The 18,228-nt window shown below is 39.8% G+C and overlaps 2 protein-coding genes and 1 pseudogene across 2 annotated transcripts; all 3 read left to right on the top strand.

The window, feature by feature from the left end:
• Window positions 1-815, top strand: LOC113047393 (ferritin, middle subunit-like; the record flags this gene model as incomplete). Its single annotated transcript, XM_026208745.1, has 3 exons — window positions 1-24; window positions 154-279; window positions 407-815. Coding segments are annotated over 3 exons (309 nt in total), but the record flags the coding sequence as incomplete, so codon positions are not given.
• Window positions 816-8,674: 7,859 nt separating this feature from the next.
• LOC113047223 (ferritin, middle subunit-like) lies at window positions 8,675-10,066 on the top strand (annotated as a pseudogene).
• Window positions 10,067-14,032: 3,966 nt separating this feature from the next.
• LOC113047219 (ferritin, middle subunit-like) lies at window positions 14,033-15,430 on the top strand. The gene is made up of 4 exons (XM_026208557.1): window positions 14,033-14,149; window positions 14,501-14,647; window positions 14,768-14,893; window positions 15,020-15,430. The coding sequence occupies exons 1-4, from the start codon at window positions 14,048-14,050 to the stop codon at window positions 15,176-15,178; spliced, it is 534 nt and encodes a 177-aa protein (XP_026064342.1). The 5' UTR covers window positions 14,033-14,047; the 3' UTR covers window positions 15,179-15,430.
• The last annotated feature ends 2,798 nt before the right edge of the window (window positions 15,431-18,228 follow it).

Below are 18,228 nucleotides of genomic sequence, written 5' to 3' on the forward strand. Positions count from 1 at the left end.
TGCATCATCCTTCAGGACATCAAGGTGATTTGATAGTATTTTGAACTAAAATTTTAATACAATTGTTATTGCTTTAAACTGACATCATGCCTAGTTGTAAGGGACTGTTGAATTAGAGGGGATCTTGCTCTTAATGTTTGTGTCTCTCTTCAGAAACCTGATCGTGATATGTGGGGCAATGGACTGATTGCTATGCAGTGCGCTCTTCAGCTGGAGAAGAACGTCAACCAGGCTCTGCTGGATCTGCATAAGGTCGCCTCTGAGAAGGGAGACCCTCATGTGAGTGACCCTCATTGTTGAAGTCGAGACTCTAAATCTGCCTGCATATACATGTCTCTTTAAAGCAGTTTCATTCAGTCCTGAGAATTTAGCATCCTAACATCTCCTATATTGTCTTGTCCAACAGCTGTGTGACTTCCTGGAGACTCACTACCTGAATGAGCAGGTTGAGGCCATCAAGAAACTTGGTGACCACATCACCAACCTTTCCAAGATGGATGCTGGCAACAACAGGATGGCAGAGTACCTGTTTGACAAGCACACCCTGGATGAAGACAGCAGCTAAATGATGCCCTCAGATCATCTACATGCTACAAAGCCACCAGCCATATATCAAGCAAGATATTCTTATCACAGCTCTTGTTTAAAATGTTAAAGTTTGATAAGTTTAACATTTTTAAGTTTCATAATGCCCATTAGACAATTTAGTTTTGCTCTCTTTATTAATTGTCATAGCCAAGCCATTGCTTTTCTGTTGAATGTGAACTAATTGATTTTAACATGGTGAGTTTGATGAATAACATTTTTTGGCTGGATTCACTTGTTGTTATTTTTAAAATGGTGAGACCTGGTCTGTGTGCACCTTTTAAGAAACAAATGTGGACTTTTGACGGTAATGGCCCAAGTGAAAAGCCCCATGTACAAAATGTAGGTTGTATGTTGTAATAAATGTCAATTAACAAGGAAAATATTAACGTTCTTTAAAGCTTTAAAGGTTGTAAAGCTAATTACACCCTTACATGAATGTTGTAAACAAGAAATCAAAACAAGATGGATATATATTAAGTGAAACTCAAAGTGAATGCATTGCAGCAGTTACATTTCTAGTTTCTGTCATGCTTTTGATGGTGTAAGTCAGTTTTCAAATGAACTATTGCTTCATGTATTTAATGATTGTGGTTTAGACTAATTTAATGGCTTCACACCTATCCTGGCAAAGTGATCATGGTTACTAACGTACTTGCATCTTCCATGATGAGAGAGAAAATGCTGAGTCACAGAGACACAGCTCCATGCAGCTCTTGGGAGTTTGCAGTTGTTGCAGCCGAGAGAATGTGCTTTCACAGGCAATGTCTAGTACAACACTGCTTAGTCAACATGTTTTGCTCCTCCTGAAGAAGACACGCTTGACTAATAACTCGTGTTTCTAAAGGCAGTTATCAAGAAAAAAATGACCTTCCCTCCACAGTGAAATTACATCATGTTTGTCTTGTGATATTTGCCTTAGTATGAACAGGATAATATAATATGTGATTTTTTGCGCTATATGAGCTGAACATATATTGTTAAATGACACATTTTTCATAGAAAATGCTTTCCCCATGAAATTCATGCATGGAGTATTAACAGTTGTGTTAGTGCTAACAAATAAACACTTTTAACACTTAATAACTTGCTTACAGTAAAGAAACAAAAATGAATAATTATCTGTTTGTGTATTTGTGTGATTGAGATGATAGAGGAATTTATCTATGTAACATAAGCAGTTTTATCCATTAAATTTGGTGTTTATCATTTGTCTAAATTTGTTTAGTTATATTCACTATATTCACTAGATTGTAAAACCCATACTGAAAGTAAAGTAGGCCTTATGATGATGTGGTCATAATTTGCACTTTTAGGATCATCAAGTACAGTGAGGGATTATATAGACAGCATTCACATCTGTGCTATGTATATATTATTTATAAGTGCACTGGACAATACATATCAATAAGCTGTTTTTCAGTTACAGTAGATAAGATTAGTTCCAACTTTATTTTCACTGTGCAGAATACAAGTATAGAACCAATGAAATGCAGTTAGCATCTAACCAGAGGTGGAAAAATAAATAAATAAATAAATAAATAACACCCCGGAGTATATACAAACCTTGGCCTTGGCCCAGAGAAAACGCCTGCGCTTCTGGATCATGTTTAGATATGGCTTCTTTTTTTACCTAAAGAGTTTCAGCCAGCAACTGCGAATGGCACGGTGGATTGTGTTCATCGACAATGTTTTCTGGAAGTACTCCTGAGCCCATATTACAGTAGCATTCCTGTATGTGATGCAGTGTCATCCCGAAGATCACGGGAATCCAGTATAGTTTTCCGGCCTTGACCCTTACGCACGGAGATTGTTCCAGATTCTCTGAATCTTTGGATGATATTTTGCACTGTAGATGATGATAACTTCAAATATATGATAAGTTAAAATGTACATTTAACTTATCCAGCCTCTTATTGCTACCTGTCCCAAATTTTTTCGAATGTGTAGCTTTCATTTTATGTTTCTAAACGAAACATGGCTAGAAGACAGCTGCAGTGCAACAGTCCTAAATGAAGCAGCCCCTCCTAACTTTACTTTCATGAGTGTCTGCAGGACTGTTAGGAGAGGTGGAGGTGTAGCTGCTCTATTTAAAGATGTCTATCAATGCAAGCAAGTGTCATTTGGTCAGTACTTCTTGAAAGGGACATGAAAAGGTTAACTGTCATGTGATCATGGTGGAGGGTCACGGGATTACCTGGGAATACTAATATTAGTCACCTGGTCACTTAGCCAGGGTAGAGGGAGAGGGGGTGAGTCAGGACGATGTATTCTTTGTTGACCATTCATTCAACATTCATTCATGCAAGCATACCCATCTACAAACTTTTAAAGTGAAGAAATATGTCTGTGCAATAAATGTGAATAACAGCTGTTTGCCTCACTGATACTTTATTATATGCGTCGCAAATGCATTGAGTTCCTGCTTCAGCCTCTCAGCGGCCTTTTAACAATGTAAGATAGCCGCTACACTTGTCTTTTTAATATCTAGGGATTCTGTTTATCATTATTTACAGGCTTCCAAAATACTCTCCAGCCTTTGTTGAAGAGAAATGTTATCAATAATTTCCTCAAAGTTTGACTGTTTTGCTATTGCAGGGGATTTTGGTATTCACATAGATAATGCAGAAAACAAAACTTCAAAAAAAATTGAAAACGGTTCTAAACAATTTTGACCTGATTCTGTCATGATTCTGCCCTCGTGTCCTTGATTTTTCCTAGTCTTGAGGCAGGATCATGGCAGACCCGTGTTTTGTGTACAAGCACATGGCCTTGTCTTTGGGCCATGTGCTTGTGTTGTCTCGTTCCCTTGCCGCGCCCCCCTTGTTATCCTAGTCTTGTCGTGATTGTCCTATCTGTGCCACCTGTCGTGTCTTGATTAGTTCCCCTATTTAGATCTCCCAGTGTGCTCTGTCTTTCGTAGGTTCATTGTTCATCATTTGTGATTGTTTCCTCAAATTGTTCCACTCTGTGAATGTTCTACTTATGTGTTCCTACCTGTCAGCCTCCTGAGATATCGTGCCCTTGTAACCCCTCAAAGAAGTCGTTGCACTACCGTGAGTGTTTGTTAGTAGTTAGTGTTCAGAGTCTTTGTTTACCTTGTTTATTGTGTTTAATAGAGTTATTCAGTGTCTACCCTAGTCCTTGTTTTCCCCCTCGTGGGTTTTGTTTTTCCCCTTTTTGTAAATAAACCCTTCGTGTTGTGATTCCTGTCTGCATTTGAGTTCCTCCTCGCCAAACCCTGACAGATTCAGCATGTGCATGGACCCACACACAAAGGTGGACACACTCTAGATTTAATCATCAGTAGGGGTCTAAACATTTCATCCATTGTTTTTAAGGACATAGGACTATCTGATCACTTCTGTATTTTCTTTGATATATTGATCTCTGCTACAACTGAATCTAGATCTGTCTCTGTCAGAAGGAGATGCATAAACGAGAACACAAGTGTACTATTTATGGAGGCTATATCTTTAACACCAAGCATTCCTGCAGACTCTGTTGATATTCTCCGTGATTCCTTTATCTCAAAAGTTAAAAATGTTATTGATGATATTGCTCCAATAATAGTCAATAAGAAAACAGACAGAAATCAGTTTGGAGAAGATCAAACTTAAAATACACTATAGAATCTATAAAGATATCCTTCATGCTTTTAATGTGAAACTAGACACAGCTAGACAGAATTTCTTCACAGAACTTTTAAACATTAACTAAAACAACACTCGTACTCTTTTTGCCACAGTTTGAACCCCCCCCCCCCCCCCCCCAAGTCAGATTCCCAGTGAAATGCTGTCATTTCTGAGAAGATCATCAATATCAGGAAGGCAATTGACACATCATCAAGCAATGCAGAGGTCAGACAGATTCGGCCACAATATCAAAAAGATACTATGTCTACTTTTGAAGCAATTGATAGCAACATTTTAGAAGAAATAGTGCATCACTGTAACAATATTACCTTTGTAATCATCGGGAAGAAGGAGGCGGGAACCGGCGCACAATCAAAAAGCATTTTAATAATCAAAAATAAATACAAAACGGCGCGTCAGCCCCTCACGGCGACTGACGCGCACAAATAAAAAGCAAACATAAACTAATGTCCCAGGCCTGGTCCTCTCTCGTCCTTCACGGTCGTCACTCCAGTTTTATATCCTTCCATCTCCTACGTGGGACTCGATACTGGCGGTGGGGCGCAGGTGTAGCTCATTTCCAATCACTACACCTGGCCTCACTCCTCGTTCCCACGCCTCTCGGCCCCGCCCCACTCGCCACATACCCCCATCGCCCCTCGCAGGCAGGGGGGTACCCTCGAGACTGCGCTCTACTCCCCCCCCCCCTTCCCTCCGGGGGGGACCGCTCACGGGGACCTGCGGGAACCTGGGGGTAGGACAGACGAGGCGAGAGAAAAGGAGATGGAAGGAGGAGCGACAGGGACAAGAGAGGGGAGAGAGAAAAAAAAAAAAATCCGGTTCCCAGACGCACTGCTGCTCGGCCCTCCACCGGCTGGGTGATCTCCTCCGCGGTGCCCGGCGGTGGCACTGGACGGCCCTCCGCGGACGGCACGACACTCCTCCGCCGCCCGGTGGACGGCGACGGCTCCTCCGATTTTGGGCAGCGGCAGGAGTCCCCCGTTCCCTGCCCCCCCGGATTCCTTCGCGGAGGCAGCAGGCTCCGGCCCCCTAGCGAACGGCGCCGACTCCTCTGCTCCCTCACGGATGGCAGCCGCCCCTCCATATCGTGGGCGGTCGGCAGCGAGCTCGCCCGTCCCCGGCAACTCGCTCCAGCCCCCCGCCTCGAGCGTCCCTGGCGGCACATACCTCGCCTGCTCAAAGGGCACCGCGGATTCACCACAGCGGCGAGGGATCTTCAGCAGCGCGTCCCTCCTTCTCCCGGGCTTCGGCACCACTGTAACGATATGAATTACCTATTCATTGGGAAGAAGGAGGCGGGAACCGGCGCACAATCAAAAACATTTTAATAATCAAAATTAAACACAAAACAGCGCGTCAGCCACTCACGGCGACTGACGTGTACAAATAAAAAGCAAACATAAAATAATATCCCAGGCCTGGTCCTCTCTCGTCCTTCACAGTCGTCACTCCAGTTTTATATCCTTCCATCTCCTACGTGGGACTCGATACTGGCGGTGGGGCGCAGGTGTAGCTCATCTCCAATCACTACACCTGGCCTCACTCCTCGTTCCCACGCCTCTCGGCCCCGCCCCACTCGCCACAATCACCTAAAATCGTCAACCTGCTATCTTGACACACCTCCCACATCTTTTTTTTCAAAAGTGTGCTTAATTGTTTGGAAGCAGATCTTTAAGAAGTGGTGAATGCCTCACTTCTCTCTGGGACGTTTCCAAACTCCCTGAAAACTGCAGTTGTTAAGCCTCTCCTGAAAAAGAGCAATCTTGATAACACCATTTGAGAAATTTGGACCAATATCTAATCTTCCTTTTATAGGCAAAATTATAGCAAAGGTAGTTTTTAGTAAGCTGAACAAATACTTAAACTTAAATGGATACCTGGGCAATTTTCAATCTGGTTTCCGACTGCATCACAGCACAGAGACAGCACTCATTAAGATAATAAATGATATTCGCTTAAATTCTGACTCTGGCAAAATGTCGGTGCTGGTATTGCTAGATCTCAGTGCTACGTTTGACACTGTCAATCATAACATACTACTAGAGAGACTGGAAAACTGGGTCGGGCTTTCTGGGATGGTACTCAAATGGTTCAGGTCATACTAAGAAGGGAGAGGTTATTATGTGAGTTTAGGAGAGCATAAGTCTAAGTGGACGTCCATGACATGTGGAGTCCCACAAGGGTCAATTCTTGCACCGCTCTTGTTTAGACTGTATATGCTCCCACTAAGTCAAATAATTAGAAATAACCAAATTGCCTACCACAGCTATGCTGATGATGTCCAGATTTACCTAGCCTTATCTCCAAATGACATCAGCCCAATTGACTCCTTCTGCCTATGTACTGGTGAAATTAATAGTTGGATGTGCCAAAACTTTCTTCAGTTAAACAAGGAAAAAACTGAACTAATTGCATTTGGAAACAAAGATGAAGTTTTCAAGGTTAATGCATACCTTGACACTAGAGGTCTAAACGACAGATCTTAGTTTCAGTAGTCATGTCAAAGCAGTAACTAAATCAGCATACTATAATCTAAAAAACATTGCAAGAATTAGATGTTTTGTTTCCAGTTAAGACTTGGAGAAACTTATTCATGCCTTTATCACCAGCAGGGTGGACTATTGTAATGGGCTCCTCACCGGCCTTCCCAAAAAGACCATTACACAGCTGCAGCTCATCCAGAACGCTGCTGCCAGGATTCTGACTAGAACCAGAAAATCTGAGCATTTCACACCAGTCCTCAGATCCTTACACTGGCTTCCAGTTACATTTTGGATTGATTTTAAAGTAATTTTACTCATCTATAAATCACTCAATGTCCCTGTCCTCTTTCCTCCTAGAAACCACACACACACACACACACACACTCACACTCACACACTCACACACTCACATACACATACCTAGTAAAGAACGAAGCTGTGTAATTGAAGTGACTGGATAGGACTGTTCTTACCAACACCTCCACTGGTCTCAAGCCAGCCACCTGCATATCCCTCTCAAAACTCCTTTACAATAGACCCAAACAGAGAAGAAAATAACGTTTTTTATTTCCTTTCAGGAATGAGGCAGGCTGATCAGGTTACAAATACACACATCTTCCATGAGAGACAGAATCACAGAGACGCAGCTCCATGTCAGCTCTTGGGAGTTTGCGGTTGTTGCTGCTGACACCGAGTGAGCTTTGGGAATTTCTGGTAACTACAAAACTGCTTCGTAATTGTGACTTCGCTTCACTGTACTTTTCTGATCAGTCAGGTGTTTAAAGATGGTTTCAAAGAGGAAAAAGACATTAAATCAAAAGTGGAATAGTAGCCTATGTTATTTCAGGATTGTCCCATGATATTTGCCATATTATACACAGGCTACTATTAATATAGTGTTACCAGCTTCCTAAATGCAACCTGGAACTTTTCGTTTTCCTTCCAATGAACATAAGAAAATTACTCCTGGAAAGTTAATTGGCCTAGTTGTTCTATCAAAAAGGTTTAATATTAAATTATCACATGACAATCAGTTATAAGAAATTACCTCTAGCTTATGCTTGATAATGCTGTGACTTTTTACTAACAGCAAAAAAATCACAGCAATACTGTAATACTAACTGTATTTTATTCAGTTACTGAAAGATGGTGAATGACAATCAGTGATCAGAAATTATCTCTAGCCTATGCTTGAAAATGCTGTGATCGTTTATATAGCTAATGGTAATTAGTTTATATAGCCTATATATGCTAAATTCAATATGCCTGTGACTAGCATGTAGCTTGGAGAAAGGATGAATATATATATGAATAGGATAACAACCAGACACAGGAACAGTTTCTTCCCTCAGGCAATCCATCTTATGAACAGCTTATAATAACTGTGGAACACACTACACTATTTATATTTATATATACATACACACATACTTAGCATACACTTAAATTTTTGCACATAATATACCTGTACATACATACATAATGCAATATACCTGCCATACATTGTCAATTTGTATATTGCCGTTCCTTACCTACCTATATGTTTTTTTTTATATATATTTTTTTTTGTTCTGTCACTGTCATTATGTTGCACTGCGGAGCTTCTGTCACGAAAACAAATTCCTCGTATGTGTGAACATACCTGGTAATAAAGCCCATTCTGATTCTGATATATATAGCCTATATATACACACACACTCACTCACACACACACACACACACACACACACATGCTTGTAAAACATGCTTGTAATTGTGACTAGACCTGCTGGACTTACTATGCTATTAATAATGAAACGGAAAATACTATAACTTGATCTTGTCTTCGTTATCTAACCTGACACAGTGGAAAGTCTCGTCACCTCGTTACTCAGCTCGTTCTTTGATTGGCTGGTTTTTAGTTTCACTGACGCATCATTCGCTGATCGTATATAAGATGAACGCGCTCCTTCAGTTCACTCACAGCTTCAGGAAGATCTGAAGAGGTTCTTGCTTCAACAGTGATTGAACGGAACTTCGTGCTCTCCAGAAATTATTTAAACCTATTTAAGCGTATTTATTTTGTACTGACATTTTGATAATAAAACACGCCGGAATGGAGACTTCTCAGATTCGCCAGAACTATGACCGCGACTGCGAGGCTCTGATCAACAAGATGATCAACTTGGAGCTTTACGCTGGATACACCTACACCTCCATGGTGAGTGTTTCTTCTTGGTGTTTATCACTTTGCTAAATCGTTACATGGCAGGGTTTTTTTTCTCTATTGATTATTTGTCCATTCTTGACTAAACATAGGCTATTCACTTCTATCAAACATTCGATAAAATGTTCTAAAGAATTAAAAAGACAAGAAAATTGTATAGATATTTTATAAAAACCTTATAAATAACGCAAATGCCATGAGCAGAAGCTATGCATCAGTATTATGGGATCATCCAAGGCTGTTTACAGTTGTTAGGGTGACTGCTGATCTTCATTCTTGTTCTGTGATCTGTTACTTTGACTTTGAAACATTGTTCCTTAAGACATATAGTTGCAGCCTTTCTTATTCCTTTATTTGATTTTGTTCAGGCTTTCTACTTCAAACGGGATGATGTCGCTCTTCCTGGTTTTGCCAAGTTCTTCAAGAAGAACAGCGAGGAGGAGCGCGAACATGCTGAGAAGTTCATGGAGTTCCAGAACAAGAGAGGGGGGCGCATCATGCTTCAGGACATCAAGGTGCTTTGATAGTATTTTGAACTAAAACTTTAATACAATTGTTATTGCTATAAACTGACACCATGCCTATTTGTAAGGGACTGTTGAATTAGAGGGGATCTTGCTCTTAATGTTTGTGTCTCTCTTCAGAAACCTGATCGTGATGTGTGGGCAATGGACTGATTGCTATGCAGTGCGCTCTTCAGCTGGAGAAGAACGTCAACCAGGCTCTGCTGGATCTGCATAAGGTCGCCTCTGAGAAGGGAGACCCTCATGTGAGTGACCCTCATTGTTGAAGTCGAGACTCTAGATCTGCCTGCATATACATGTCTCTTTAAAGCAGTTTCATTCAGTCCTGAGAATTTAGCATCCTAATATCTCCTATATTTTCTGCTCCAACAGCTGTGTGACTTCCTGGAGACTCACTACCTGAATGAGCAGGTTGAGGCCATCAAGAAACTTGGTGACCACATCATCAACCTTTCCAAGATGGATGCTGGCAACAACAGGATGGCAGAGTACCTGTTTGACAAGCACACCCTGGACTGCTAAATGCTGCCCTGAGATAATTTATTAGGCAATGTACTATTAAATTTGAGGGGTTAAACTTTAAACATCAAATAAACTGTCCATCTCAATTTATGAAATGTTTCCTGTGATTATTCATTTTCTGACATCAAGCCAGTGTTTTACTGTTGAAAGTACATTTATTTTAAACCAGTGAATTTGATGAATGAACATTTTGGGTTGGATTGACTTTTCTATTTCAATTCTGGGATTGTACTGTTCTAGTTTTATAATTCAACCAGCAGAGTTGCTTTTTAGTTATCTATGTAAACCTATTCTGAATTTTATTAAACCTACACGGTGAATGATGCCGAAATAAAAGCAAACCAATTACCCCAGCGTTCACATTAATATAAGTCTTGTGAAACTGAACTTTTGATTATGAACATAAAGTCTGCACTATTCTTACCAAAATATGCCAAGAAGTGTAAAGCAACTGACCCTTTTCCTAGAAAACAATAGTGCATACTTCTAAATGGTATTTCAGTCACAACAAACACAATCCTCTGTCAGTAACCACTATGGAAGCCAAAAAGCTCTGCTCCAAAATGCAGTGAACTGCTTGCTACATACTACCTAGTATACAGCAGACAGTGTACAATCAGTCGAATTTAAATGTAGACAACATTTCTGGATTTATATTTTATGTATAATGATATAAACCTTTTATTGTCAGGCTGTTGCACACTCTTTGTGCTGTTGCACACTAATTCCTGGAGTTTTCATTTGAGATGTAATCTTTTCAGTTCGGACAGCCTGATGTACAAAGGAATAATTTTAGTTTTACTCAATTGAATCTTTGGACTTTGACGATTAGATTGCGGAAGCACAAGAGCAAGAGGTATATCTTGTCACAATTAATTATGGGTCTGCTTTCTCTGTGATGCCTTAAAATTTGTTTCAAACAAAACACATTCAATGTCTAACATTTAGTTAAACTATATTGAAAAGACAGGGCGGAAAAAAAAAATATATATAAATCCATTTGTAGCCTTTCAAAGTCAACCATCAACCTTGACCCCTGAGCTTGGAGAGACTAATGGCTGATTCCACCTGCAGCAGGTCATTGTTGGTACCTGGTGGGGAAACAAAATTTGCTTTGTTTGTACTCACATACTCCTCTGGACACAGCTCATTGTCTGCTATGCTAACTTGTTGCTGACACATACTTAGGGTGCATGTTATAAAAATGCTTTGTCATTGTCACCTGAACTGAATGCATTTAGGGTACACCAAGGCTAGATGTCACATGGAGAAGTTGTCACAAGGGCTTTATCTCTCTAATCAAGGTTTCAATGAAAGGTCCAGTTTGATTGTTGTTGTCTCCAACAGTGTTTTTAAATGTTGGTGTCTTATATTATCTTGCCTCATAAACCATTTTGTTACAAGGTCAAGGACAGAGAAGCAAGTCTTAGGTCAGCCACACAAAACTATCCTTAATTGTTGGTTTATGTACTTTTTTTATATATATATACCAATGTTTGAATAAATAAGTTAACGTCAGAAAAAATAAAATAAAAATCTAAGAGTTTATAATAACACTTGTGATATCATTTAGTCCATATAAATTGAAATGTAAGTAGCAAAAATCTAACTAAAGAAAAACATGTGAGAAATAATATTTTCCTGATCTTAGCCCACTATTGCCCTATTGGTCATATACAGTATTGTTCAAAAATAGCTACAATGTGACTAACCAGAATAATCAAGGTTTTTAGTATATTTTTTATTGCTACGTGGCAAACAAGTTACCAGTAGGTTCAGTAGATTGTCAGAAAACAAACAAGACCCAGCATTCATGATATGCACGCTCTTAAGGCTGTGCAATTGGGCAATTAGTTGAAAGGGGTGTGTTCAAAAAATAGCAGTGTCTACCTTTGACTGTACAAACTCAAAACTATTTTGTACAAACATTTTTTTTCTGGGATTTAGCAATCCTGTGAATCACTAAACTAATATTTAGTTGTATGACCACAGTTTTTTAAAACTGCTTGACATCTGTGTGGCATGGAGTCAACCAACTTGTGGCACCTCTCAGCTGTTATTCCACTCCATGATTCTTTAACAACATTCCACAATTCATTCACATTTCTTGGTTTTGCTTCAGAAACAGCATTTTTGATATCACCCCACAAGTTCTCAATTGGATTAAGGTCTGGAGATTGGGCTGGCCACTCCATAACATTAATTTTGTTGGTTTGGAACCAAGACTTTGCCCGTTTACTAGTGTGTTTTGGGTCATTGTCTTGTTGAAACAACCATTTCAAGGGCATGTCCTCTTCAGCATAGGGCAACATGACCTCTTCAAGTATTTTAACATATGCAAACTGATCCATGATCCCTGGTATGCGATAAATAGGCCCAACACCATAGTAGGAGAAACATGCCCATATCATGATGCTTGCACCTCCATGCTTCACTGTCTTCACTGTGTACTGTGGCTTGAATTCAGAGTTTGGGGGTCGTCTCACAAACTGCCTGTGGCCCTTGGACCCAAAAAGAACAATTTTACTCTCATCAGTCCACAAAATGTTCCTCCATTTCTCTTTAGGCCAGTTGATGTGTTCTTTGGCAAATTGTAACCTCTTCTGCACATGCCTTTTTTTTAACAGAGGGACTTTGCGGGGGATTCTTGAAAATAGATTAGCTTCACACAGACGTCTTCTAACTGTCACAGTACTTACAGGTAACTCCAGACTGTCTTTGATCATCCTGGAGGTGATCATTGGCTGAGCCTTTGCCATTCTGGTTATTCTTCTATCCATTTTGATGGTTGTCTTCCGTTTTCTTCCACGTCTCTCTGGTTTTGCTCTCCATTTTAAGGCATTGGAGATCATTTTAGCTGAACAGCCTATCATTTTTTGCACCTCTTTATAGGTTTTCCCCTCTCTAATCAACTTTTTAATCAAAGTACGCTGTTCTTCTGAACAATGTCTTGAACGACCCATTTTCCTCAGCTTTCAAATGCATGTTCAACAAGTGTTGGCTTCATCCTTAAATAGGGGCCACCTGATTCACACCTGTTTCTTCACAAAATTGATGACCTCAGTGATTGAATGCCACACTGCTATTTTTTTGAACACACCCCTTTCAACTAATTCAACTAATTGCCCAATTGCACAGCCTTAAGAGCGTGCATATCATGAATGCTGGGTCTCATTTGTTTTCTGAGAATCTACTGAACCTACTGGTAACTTGTTTGCCATGTAGCAATAAAAAAATATACGAAAAACCTTGATTATTCTGGTTAGTCACTCTGTACTGCTATTATTTTGAACAATACTGTATGAGCTGGAACCAGACCTTACCTAAAGCCATGCCACAAAAAAAACATGACACCAAATGATTCAATGGCTTGTTCATAGCACTTACCACTAAACAGACCACATATAACAGTCAGACTGAGAATAGGTTGAGTATTGGTGTGTCTGGATATAGACTAGGCCTATATTTGTTGTGAAAATACAGAATGTGGTACAGTTGTGTCATCAGAAGTTTTGCATCACATATTCAGTTATTTTATTTGAAAATGTATTATTGTAAAACTCATAACCTACTTGACAAAGTTTAGAAATAAATTTATTGTTTTTAATAGAGAATTTGTCTGAATGTAAATTTAGCGAAGGTTACATAAAGGTTTAATGTAAACATATGTTTTTAAGATTCTAATGTTGGGATACAGATCACGATATCATTTCATTCATTCACTTATGTTTTCCTTGAATAATGTAGAAGGGAATAAGACACGTTCATGACAGTTGATATAGCATCTCAGAAAATGACACAGCGGAAAGTCTCGTCACCTCGTTACTCAGCTCGTTCTTTGATTGGCTGGTTTTTAGTTTCACTGACGCGTCATTCGCTGATCGTATATAAGATGAACGCGCTCCTTCAGTTCACTCACAGCTTCAGGAAGATCTGAAGAGGTTCTTGCTTCAACAGTGATTGAACGGAACTTCGTGCTCTCCAGAAATTATTTAAATCTATCTAAAATATATATTATTTTTGTTTTATATCATTTTATATTATTTTGATAGGCTAATAAATACCGCCTGAATGGATTCTCAGATTCGCCAGAACTATGACCGCGACTGCGAGGCTCTGATCAACAAGATGATCAACTTGGAGCTTTACGCTTCCTACATTTACACTTCAATGGTATGCGTCTATAGATTTCTTATGTTCTCATTTTTACAAGATATATCTTTTGTTGTGTGGTGAAAAGTTTTCTCTCCTTCAATTAAATATATATTTTTTATATAACCTATATAATGCATAAAAAAAGTATCAAGGATATCATACCTGTAGAAATATGTTCTTTTTCTATGTTGGTTTCTTAAAATTTCTTGCCTCACAAACCACTTTGTTATGGGGTCAAGGACAAAGAAGCAAGTGTTAGGTCAACTCCCACAATGCTATCCTTAACTGTTGATCTGCTTAAATTTCAAACAAAGGTTTGAATAACTTAGTTAAGTAAAAAAAAAAAAAAAAAGATTTTGTTTTGTTCAGGCTTTCTACTTCAAACGGGATGATGTCGCATTTCCTGGTTTTGCTAAGTTCTTCAAGAAGAACAGCGAGGAGGAGCGCGAACATGCTGAGAAGTTCATGGAGTTCCAGAACAAGAGAGGGGGGCGCATCATGCTTCAGGACATCAAGGTGCTTTGATAGTATTTTGAACTAAAACTTTAATACTATTGTTATTGCTATAAACTGACATCATGCCTATTTGTAAGGGACTGTTGAATTATTGCTCTTAATGTTTGTGTCTCTCTTCAGAAACCTGATCGTGATATGTGGGGCAATGGACTGATTGCTATGCAGTGCGCTCTTCAGCTGGAGAAGAACGTCAACCAGGCTCTGCTGGATCTGCATAAGGTCGCCTCTGAGAAGGGAGACCCTCATGTGAGTGACCCTCATTGTTGAAGTCGGACACTAAATCTACCTGCATATACATGTCTCTTTAAAGCAGTTTCATTCAGTCCTGAGAATTTAGCATCCTAATATCTCCTATATTGTCTTGTCCAACAGCTGTGTGACTTCCTGGAGACTCACTACCTGAATGAGCAGGTTGAGGCCATCAAGAAACTTGGTGACCACATCACCAACCTTTCCAAGATGGATGCTGGCAACAACAGGATGGCAGAGTACCTGTTTGACAAGCACACCCTGGATGAAGACAGCAGCTAAATGATGCCCTCAGATCATCAACATGCTACAAAGCCACCAGCCATATATCAAGCAAGATATTCTTATCACAGCTCTTGTTTAAAATGTTAAAGTTTGATAAGTTTAACATTTTTAAGTTTCATTATGTCCCCATTAGACAATTTAGTTTTGCTCTCTTTATTACTTGTTATAGCCAAGCCATTGCTTTTCTGTTGAATGTGAACTAATTGATTTTAACATGGTGAGTTTGATGAATAAACATTTTTGGCTGGATTCACTTGTTGTTATTTTTAAAATGTGCACCTTTTAAGAAACAAATGTGGACTTTTGATGGTTATGGCCCAAGTGAAAAGACACATGTACAAAATGTAGGTTGCATGTTGTAATAAATGTCAATTAACAAGGAAAATATTAAAGTTTTTTAAAGGTTTAAAAATAAAATAATTACATCTTAACATGTTTGTTGTAAACAAGAAATCAAATTTCTAGTTTCTGTCATGCTTTTGATAGTGTAAGTCAGTTTTCAAATGAAGTATTGCTTCATGTATTTAATATTTGGAAACATAATGTGACAGAAATGATTGTGGTTTAGACTAATTTAATGGCTTACACATATCCTGGAAAAGTGATCATGGTTACTAACGTACTTGCATCTTCCATGATGAGAGAGAAAATGCTGAGTCACAGAGACACAGCTCCATGCAGCTCTTTGCTCCTCCTGAAGAAGACACGCTTGACTGATAACTCATGTTTCTAAAGGCAGTTATCAGGAAGAAAATGACCTATATATATATATAGCATTCACATCTGTGCTATGTATTTATTATTTATAAGTGCACTATACAATAAATATATAACTTACTATACAATAAGCTGTTTTCCAGTTACTGTAGATTAGTTCCAACTTTATTTTCACTATGTAGAGTACAAGTACAGAACCAATGAAATGCAGTTAGTATCTAATCAAAGGTGAAAAAACCCCAGTATATAATTAAATAAAGATTATTTGTATATACATGATGCTTTATGAAATATAGTGCAAGTTATGAGGTAGGAGGGCAGAAACCAGCTCAATGCAAATAGCTGTACATTCAGCACAGGGCACCAGGAAAGTATAAAGAGAATGTGCATTATATAGTGAGGTACGTAAATACTATATGTTTATATATGACCAATAACCATAACAGTGCAAACGGCATCCAGAGGCAGAAATGTGCAGAATAACATAGTGAATAATAAGAACATTGTGAGTGAGGAGTGTACACAGGTTATTGTCCAGAAACACTTTTGTGTGTGTGTGTGTGTGTGTGTGTGTGTGTTTGTGTGTTAAGCATTAGGTGGTCAACCTAGGATGTAGTGTTCAACACCTGAGATTGGCGTTCAATAGGCTAACCGCTGAGGGTTTCTGTAAGGTTTCTATGTCCATGATAGGCAGTGATGAGGGTTCCTGAACAGCTCTTGTAGTCGCTTCGGAACAGTCAGGAAGTTTACAGACAGCTTCTTTGGCTGGGTCGGTAAAGGACGAAAGTTCATAGAGAGTCTCTGCGGCTAGGTTGAGACAGGGCAATGGTTCACAGGTAGCCTGATTGATCATAACAAGACAGATTAAATGTTCAGAAATGGCCTCCATACCTGTGACAGGACAGGCAGAGAGATAGCAAATGGCCTCCATAGCCGTGACAGGACAGGGAGAGAGTTAACAGGTGGATAACAATGACAATGACTGGAGATTCTGCAGTGTTTGCCACCACCTCTGAAGGTTCTACAGTAGTACCATCAGGAAACGGGGAGTTCATTTACATTCACCTTTGGACAGGTTTAGCATTTATCAACGGTTCCTTTGACCGTGACATGACAGGCTGAAAGTGCATTGCTTGGCGCCACCACCGCACAAGGAGAAGAAGTGAGTGTCAACACCTCAGGAGGTTCTGCAGCATGGGCCACCACCTCTGGAGAAATCACCATGGCTGCCACAGATTCTAAAGTTTCAGTGGTGGTGTATGCAATCCAAATACACCATTAGGCGATCCCCATTGTGGGAAGCAATACCAAAAGGGGAATGTTTGTTCAGGAACTGGAGGGCTTGAGAGCGATGGTCTAGGGATATCAGCTGCACATGCTGACACCATTGGTGGGTCCTCCATGCTAGACACCAGTCTGGGATACTGAAGAACAGTGCTTGAGGATCTGGGTGCAACAGACAGGAAATGACAGGACTCTGAGCGAACAGATGTGATGTGACTTGACTCTGGATGATCTACTGTAATGTGACATGACTCTGGATAATCATCTGTGATATGACGTGACTCTGGATGATCAGATGGTAAATGGTAAATGGACTGCATTTATATAGCGCTTTCGACAGACCACATGGCCATCCAAATCGCTTTACAATTTGCCTCACATTCACCCACTCACGCACTCATCAGCTGTGACGTGGCGAGGCTCTGGAGGATCAGCTGAGACGTGACTGGACTCATGATGATCAGTGACTTGACTTGATTCATCAAGATCAACTGTGACTTCACTTGAACCATGAGGATCAACTGTGACTTGAATGGACTCAGAAAGATAAACTGTGACTTGACTATCAGCTGTGACTTGAATGTATTCAGGAAGATCAAATGTGACTTGACTCAACTCATGAAGATCATCTTTGAGTTGAATGTATTCAGGAATATCAACTGTGGCTTGGCTTAACTCATGAAGTTCAGCTTTGAGTTGACTTGACTAAGGATTGGAAGATGTGACATAACGGAGCACTGTTGTGTCCAGCATTTTTATGAGCATGCTCTAATGCAACTGCCATTACACAAGTGAGTGCAGGGTCGCGTTCCTCCGTGACATGCACAGTGAACAATAAACCAAAAGTCAACAAAGCATAAATTCATAAATTCAAAAATTGAACGAGAGTTGAACGGGGACCCTCATGGATTAAACGTGATTTGAGTGGTTCATTTACTCCATCACAGAAGAAGTTTATCAATACACAGTCTGGGAATTCGGAATAACACACAATGTCCAGATTCTCTTGAATATAGCCTTCAAATGGTCATGTGCCCTGCTTTAGG

Source organism: Carassius auratus, chromosome 28 (genome assembly GCF_003368295.1).
Source record: "Carassius auratus strain Wakin chromosome 28, ASM336829v1, whole genome shotgun sequence".
NCBI classification, from domain to species: domain Eukaryota; kingdom Metazoa; phylum Chordata; class Actinopteri; order Cypriniformes; family Cyprinidae; genus Carassius; species Carassius auratus.

Coding starts and splice junctions, on each gene's coding strand:
- LOC113047219 (XM_026208557.1), top strand. CDS start 14,048: ATGGATTCTCAGATTCGCCAGAACTATGACCGCGACTGCGAGGCTCTG. Junction 14,150..14,500: donor CCTACATTTACACTTCAATG/GTATGCGTCTAT, acceptor TGTTTTGTTCAG/GCTTTCTACTTCAAACGGGA. Junction 14,894..15,019: donor CTGAGAAGGGAGACCCTCAT/GTGAGTGACCCT, acceptor CTTGTCCAACAG/CTGTGTGACTTCCTGGAGAC.